The sequence below is a fragment of the Pyrus communis genome, chromosome 8 (genome assembly GCF_041283825.1).
Source record: "Pyrus communis isolate YQ-2024b chromosome 8, ASM4128382v1, whole genome shotgun sequence".
Taxonomy (NCBI): Eukaryota; Viridiplantae; Streptophyta; class Magnoliopsida; order Rosales; family Rosaceae; genus Pyrus; species Pyrus communis.
Window position 1 is genome coordinate 22138342 of NC_142572.1, and position 7042 is coordinate 22145383.

At 35.9% G+C, this 7042-nt stretch overlaps 1 protein-coding gene across 1 annotated transcript; it reads left to right on the forward strand.

Annotated features, from left to right (window-relative positions):
- Positions 1-314: 314 nt before the first annotated feature.
- On the forward strand, positions 315-1107 carry LOC137718052 (heavy metal-associated isoprenylated plant protein 2-like). The gene is made up of 2 exons (XM_088698899.1): positions 315-455; positions 672-1107. Exons 1-2 carry the CDS (start codon positions 447-449, stop codon positions 996-998), a joined length of 336 nt encoding a protein of 111 aa, XP_088555025.1. The 5' UTR covers positions 315-446; the 3' UTR covers positions 999-1107.
- Positions 1108-7042: the final 5935 nt, after the last annotated feature.

Here is a 7042-nt window from a genome sequence, read left to right on the forward strand (position 1 = left end):
ATTGTAGTACATTTGCCTCATTTAATCTTTGCTACAAAATGTTTGATTCCTTGCAGGATAGACTGGTAGGAGATGGGCAATTTAGATAGATGTGTTTTTGCCTAGTAGGGGATGTGGGCGCATGTAAATTCTGCATTGATTGCATATTGGAGGGCAGAGGTGACCCAATTAACAACCTTTCTGACCGGCATTTACTTCTAGCCAACTACTGCCGCTGTCATTTTGTACTCGACCCGGTTTCGTGCCAAGAATGCCCCAAGTGCTGAGAGCTTAGTGCCAAGAATACCCCAAGTGTTGAAAGCATAACTTAATATAGAGAGGGAGAGAGAGAGAGAAAGAGAGTGAACATTTTATATATAGCATCTTTTTGTTCATGCATTCTTTCGTTATTAGCTTGTTCTACTTTGATCTCGATCATTCTCGCTCGCAGATTCTTGATCAAGATCATGTCTAAGGTTTTCGCTCTCTCATTCTCTGTATAGCTCTAGTCAATTATTTTGTCTGCATGGTTTGTTTTTGTTTTTCTCTCTGCTTTGCAGTTAGTTATTGACGTACCATTTTTCTCTCGAGTACTTCACTGACACACTGCAAATACTTCAGATGGAATTTATATTTCTGAGCGCAGAAGTACGGAACAAATCTGACCGTTGCCTTTTTTGCTCTTGCTGCAGAAAACTGTGGTGTCAGTGGAACTGCTGTGTTCAAAGTGCAGGAAAAAGGTGATGAAGTTAATTGCAACAGTAGAAGGAATAACTTCCATTGTCCTCGACCCGTCGAAAAATACAGTGACGGTAACTGGGGATGCCGATCCAGTAAAGATTATCGGGAAAGTGAGGAAATTCAGAAAAAATGCTACGGTTGTGAGTATCGGTCCACCGCAGACTGAGAAGAAGGATGAGAAGAAAGACGTTGTTCCATACACTCCAAAGGCATGTCAAAGATGCGATGTTTGGTATGTGATTGCCGAAGATGGCTACAGCTACTGTTCCATAATGTAATTGCTATTGTACCATTAAATATTGCTCATAATAATTTGTATTAATTTCATGTTAAACTCACTAATTGTCCATTGGCTATCAAATGTTAACTTTGCAGTCATTTTTTCAAGTCTTTGGAAAGATTTGGATTAGATAAATTTTTTAATGTGTCGGGAACACCGCTCAATACACCAAATATCATAAAACATTGAAAATTTTTTTTCCAACCATTTGTATTAAACACTTGGTGCACTAGTCGTGCTTTCGGCACCTGAAAAATGTCTCAATTTATACGAAAGATTGTTGTTTAATTAAGCTATTTACGCCACTTAGGCCATCTCCAACCGAAGGAAGGCCAAATGACTCCCTTTAGCTCTATAGCATTGCAAGAAATTATATTTTAATGACTTGTACCATGCCATGTTTTATACCATCTCCAACCGAGAAGGTTGAAGGGTCATAGGCCAAACATAGCCCTTTGACAAAAAATCATCTTCAACCGAGGGGGCCAAAGGGTCATAGACCAAACATAATTTTTTATTTTAATTAAATTAACATGGTTAATTAAATTAAACTACTATATTAAAATAAGGTTTTCGGACATATTTTGAGTGCCACTTGTCGCCGAATGAATAAGCTTCCGGATTTCTTATCTTTATACAATCTCAATAATTTTTTGATAGGATTTCGAGTGACACGTGTCACTAACGTGAGTAACCCTTCAGATTTCTTATCTTTATGTAGTCTTAATAATTTTTTGGATATGATTTCGATTGATACGTGTCGCTAAAGTGAGTAACTCTCCAGATTTCTTATCTTTATGTAATCTTAATAATTTTTCGGATATGATTTCGAGTGCCACATGTCGAGATGTAATTGGTTGTGCAAAATTTAGATAGGATTCTTATCTATGTAGCACTTTTTATCTTCAGTTTTTAATGTTATAGGAATGGTGTAGGTATTTATAGGGAAAAAAATTAGAATTTTTTTTTTAATTCGTCCAAAAAAAAAATTTCAAATTCCAACAATAACCTGACGTTAGTTAGCTGACCCTAGGTAGGCACTGGCGTTCAAATGGGCTGAGCTGGAGAGCTGGCAAAATGTCAAGCTTGACATTCTGGCATTGTAGGGCTGGGCTGGAGGAGGGCTGGGCTGGAGGGCTAACTGGAAATGGCCAGTTCGCTGGCCTAATCTGGGGGTTTGGGCCTGATGGGGCACACAAGCCTTTTGGCCTAGCCCTCGGTTGGAGACGGTTTTCGTGTTATTCCGAGCTATTTTTAGCCATATGACCTTTTGGCCGGATTGGTTGGAGATGACCTTAGTACTACATTTTAGTAGTATTCTTCTTCACTTGAAAGTGAGAGCTCTTAGATTCGATTTTTGCCATAGACGAATTTGAACCACATTATTGCTAACTCATTGTGAGGTTTAGCCTACTATCTTACTCTCTTATGGCGCGTTTATGTACCCGTAATCGGAATCAAAATGTGGAATTGAATTCCGATTACGGACTACTCTAGTGTTTAAAAAATCTGGAGGAATTGAAAAAGTGGCGGGACCCATAAAAATTTTGGAATTCAATTCCTTCTTTTGGAGGAATTGGACTCCTAAGATCTATGAGGTATTTCAATTCCGCCTGCTGTGGGGAATCCAGAATACAAATTTTCTACCACTTATATCCTCACTTTATTTTTAAAATTCTAGCACTACCCTTTGCATTAACACAGAAGATCCACTTGTCGTTGTCCAACGATAATGTCCAGTGCTACTCCCTCCTCCAACACCGCAACCACCCATGCCCAGGGACGCAACCAAAACCCACTACTCCCACTTTCTGCCATATCTCTATGTTTCCCTAGGAAAATTTTGAAATCAAAATGCACTGGATTAGAGAGAGAGAGAGAGAGAGAGAGAGAGAGAGAGAGAGAGAGAGAGAATAAGAAGAAGAGAAAGAGGGAATGAAGGACTTATAGTGGAGTTTATTTGCCATCAAATGCTCAAGACTTGAAATAAATAAATTTGAATTATAATGGAATGGATTGAGATAGCGAGAGGTGGCGGTGAGGAGTGGCTTCTTCGGGAAGAGAAAGATAAGACTGATTTGGGGTTGAGTTATTTTTTTATTTAAATAAATATATATTCATTGGTGCAGCATTAGTAGGTGCAGCATCAATAGATACGCAAATCATGGTGGCTTACACTATCTTGGCTAGCATTAATACATATTTGATTTGGGATAAGGGCATTTTAGTAATCATACTGGTTTATATTCCGATTCTGCTAAATTAGTAAACAGCTTTATGAAATTTTATTCCGATTCCAGAACATTTAAGTAAACAGTTTCAACGGGAATCCGATTCTGACTTCTCCTCAATTCAATTCCTCCTCTTTTCATTACGGTTACGTAAACGCGCTATTAGTGTAGAGAAAAAAAAAAAAGAAAAAAAAAAGAAGAAGCTGGTTACATGACAAATCTTGATTATGGCTGTCTAGCAAGATCTTGAGCTACTTTAAAATTAGGGCAGTGACTTAGGCTTTTGCATTCCAGTTTAACGGGTGAAAATTTCAGATTAGAGTTGGGCTATTGGCATATTATCACACTGACAAGAGATTTTTTAGTGTGATCGTCATACGGGGTAATATATCACGTGTCGTTATATAAATAGTGAGATATGTGTGTTAAAAAGTTAATAACTTAAAAAAAAATAAAAATTTTCACCACTTATATAAAAACACGTGATGTACCACTCGTATTTCCATCATAACTAAAAATTTATCCACATTGACATTGTCTTTTAACTTGTATTTTACTATCTACACAGCACGGCATGTGCCGAATTTGAATATTTTATAACAAAATGTCCTGTTGTAATTAAATGTGCTTTTCCGATGTAGAATTTATACTTTCTGTTTAACAAAAACCACCTCGTTATAATTATTCCATTGGCAGAGGGCCTTGAATGTTGGCTTCACTGGGGGTATCCAGGTAAGTGTGGATGTCGGTTAGAATTCAACCGGCCATGCGAAAGCCAATGCGTGGTAAATTAAGAAATTTATTAAAGCAGTATTTTGCTGCATTTAATAAAACTATAGTTGGTTTGTGCTATTTATACACATCTTTTTAAAATTTCAGTTGTTAGATCAAATGAATTAAAGATGATCAAATAATAAGAATTGATAGAAGTTACGTGAAAAATAAAAAAGATGTATGAATAGCTTCACCCTTAACACAATAAGTGACCCAATGCTCGATATTCTTAGAAACAACTGAGGATGTACGTATATCTCTAGTTACACAATAGAATACCTCATTTAACGCAGAGACAATAAAACTTCGATTAGCTAAAACCAACATACCAAAAAAAGCTCATTTGGAAGAGATTTGAAATGGCTAAAACTAAAAGTGTTTTTGGTAAAAATGATTTTGGAATTAATATTTAATAAAAATGCAAGCAAATTTTGATAAACACTTAAAATGTTTCTTAGGAAAAACACATAACTGATACTTCTTGCAAAAATACTTCAAATGCTTTTAAAATTTAAAATCATTTTTAGTCATTTTAAAAACACTTTTAAACAAGTCATATTAAAAAGAAGAACCTTTGGCTTCTAGAGCACATATATAATAAGAAAATGGATGATAGCTCTAATTGAGCAAAACACAAAATTGTGTGTGGATTTTCCGACAATAAAAATTGATGGTTGGTATTATATGGGGAATAGGATTTTCTTCCCTCTTTTTTCCATCCTCTTCTATCCATTCCTTTCATATTCTTTATTTTGTTTTTCTCTTTCTATAAAAAACTAATATAAGATATTGACGTGACTTAACTGTGACCATTCAAATAGGAGAGGAGGGAGTGAAAGAGGAAAAATAGGGAAAAAAATTCTACTCCATTATATGGACATTTGATTTGATGTACAGAAATGAAATGAAAGTATAAAATAATCAAATCAAAGGTGAGCATCCGTCTTGTCCACAAAATCAATGCCCCTATCGATCAAACATATGAAATGAAAGCTCCTTGATACCAAGGTCTTGGATGAGAAAGACTTTGCAAGGTTCTGTCCAAATACAATTTGAAATCTTTTTCATTGAATGAAATAAAATATCATTTTTCATAAAAATTAATATTGCAGATCTATCGCTTGGATTTTGACCTAATTACACATGCATCCTCTATCATTTGAACTCAAGGGGCTATAAAAAACTAGAGCTTAAACAACTATTGATATTTTGAATGATTTGGATCTTTAAAGCCCAATAATTCAAAACAATACCCGAAGGTTGCGAAGCGTGGTATAAATGTGTCTTTCCTTGTAGTACGGAAATACAATCATGTGGTGTAATAAACTCTCTGATATACAAAACAAATGCCATATCAAAACTACAGTGGAATTAAAAAAAATTATTGTGTACCGTTGAAACAGTAGTCCACGTGATTTTTTTTTTTTTTTTTTTTTTAAGCTGCAGTATTTGATTCATTTAAAGAGAGAATCCAAAACAGATTCAACCAAGTACAAAAGGTTGGGGCGAGTTTTAACAGAGCCAACCAACATTAACAATTACATTTATCAAAAAGAAAAACATCACATTCAAAGTCTGGGGTTCTTCGAACCAAGAGTATTCACAATTGGTCGAGAGAATGTAGCGGGCAAGGCGATGAGCAACCTCGTTGGATTGGTGACGAGCATGGGTAGCATAAGCTCTAGTGATCTCAAGCAACATGGACTAAACGAAACAATTATTGCGTATACTGAAATGTATTTACATAATAAATCAGTCAACGTGTTCAAATATGAGTAAAAGACAAGATTGATATATTCCACTGTTAAAGTATCTTATCAAATCAATAAGTATATTAAAAAAATATTATAACACTTATTCTAATTATACCCACGTGGCAATATTCTAGTAAAGCATAATATTTATTTACTTGTTGTGGAATATAAGAAAACTAACATATATTCTAAGATATGCCACTTAGCCTACCCCTCCGTATATAATATCATTTATTAAAAAAGAAAAACAAATATTCTAAGATATGTAATCTAATATGGATCATTCATAGCATTCTATAGTTTCCTAATTAAATCTTTTAGGGCATGTTTACTAATTAAGAATTGAAGTAACCACCTTTATTATATACATTATTTTTCCTCCTCCCCAAGTAAAATATGTTGAAACCCTACAAAAACATGCGCATGCAGTACTGAATATTTAGTCCGCCCTAAAAATATGCTTTTAGATAGTATCCTTGTTGTAAATAAAGGCACGGTGACTTGAGAAATTACACCACAAAATTTCCAAACTCTCTCCTCTCTCTCCTTTACTCTCAGTACCAATAAACCCGAGGACCATAAGGTTATGGCAATGTTGTCATCGCAGCACCCAAAGCTGGCGGGCCCGTTGTCGTCCGTATCCCCTGCCTACGTTGTCGAAGAGTTCATCGATGGACGAGTCCCCAACCAGATGTTTGAAGCACTCAACGTTTATCTACACAGGAGGCTGTCGCTGTCTTCCCCTACACACAGAATAATGGTCAACAATAACAGCATCCTCCTCAGCAACGAGGACACTAAAAACCCTAACCCTGAACTGAATTTTACTTCCGAAGATCAAAACGACTATTCGGGTAAGCCGTTGCGAATCACGGTGGACACCACCCAAGAACTGGTCGACATTTTCAAGGGCGTCGCAGTCAAGTGGGTTTTGGTTTCCTTCAACCAGCCCTGCTCCGACGAATATATGAATGAAGCACGTCACTTTGAGCTGAGCTTCCTTGACAACTCGCGTCGTGACGATATGTTTCTGAGTTCTTACTTAACCTATATATTAAAGAAATCTGATGAACTTACAACAAAGAACCTCATTGCTGCTTATTTCGGCGATGGCTTTCTTGTGGCTGGAATTTTGTTACTCATCTTTCGAATAGGATACTCTATTGGCCGTATAGCTTGATCCCTTGCATGATATCAAGATATTTTAATTTTTTTTCTTTGTTTTGTGGTTGTCAAGTAGTAATATTATTGTTCCCTTCCTTTGAATTTGGGTTTCTTTTGGA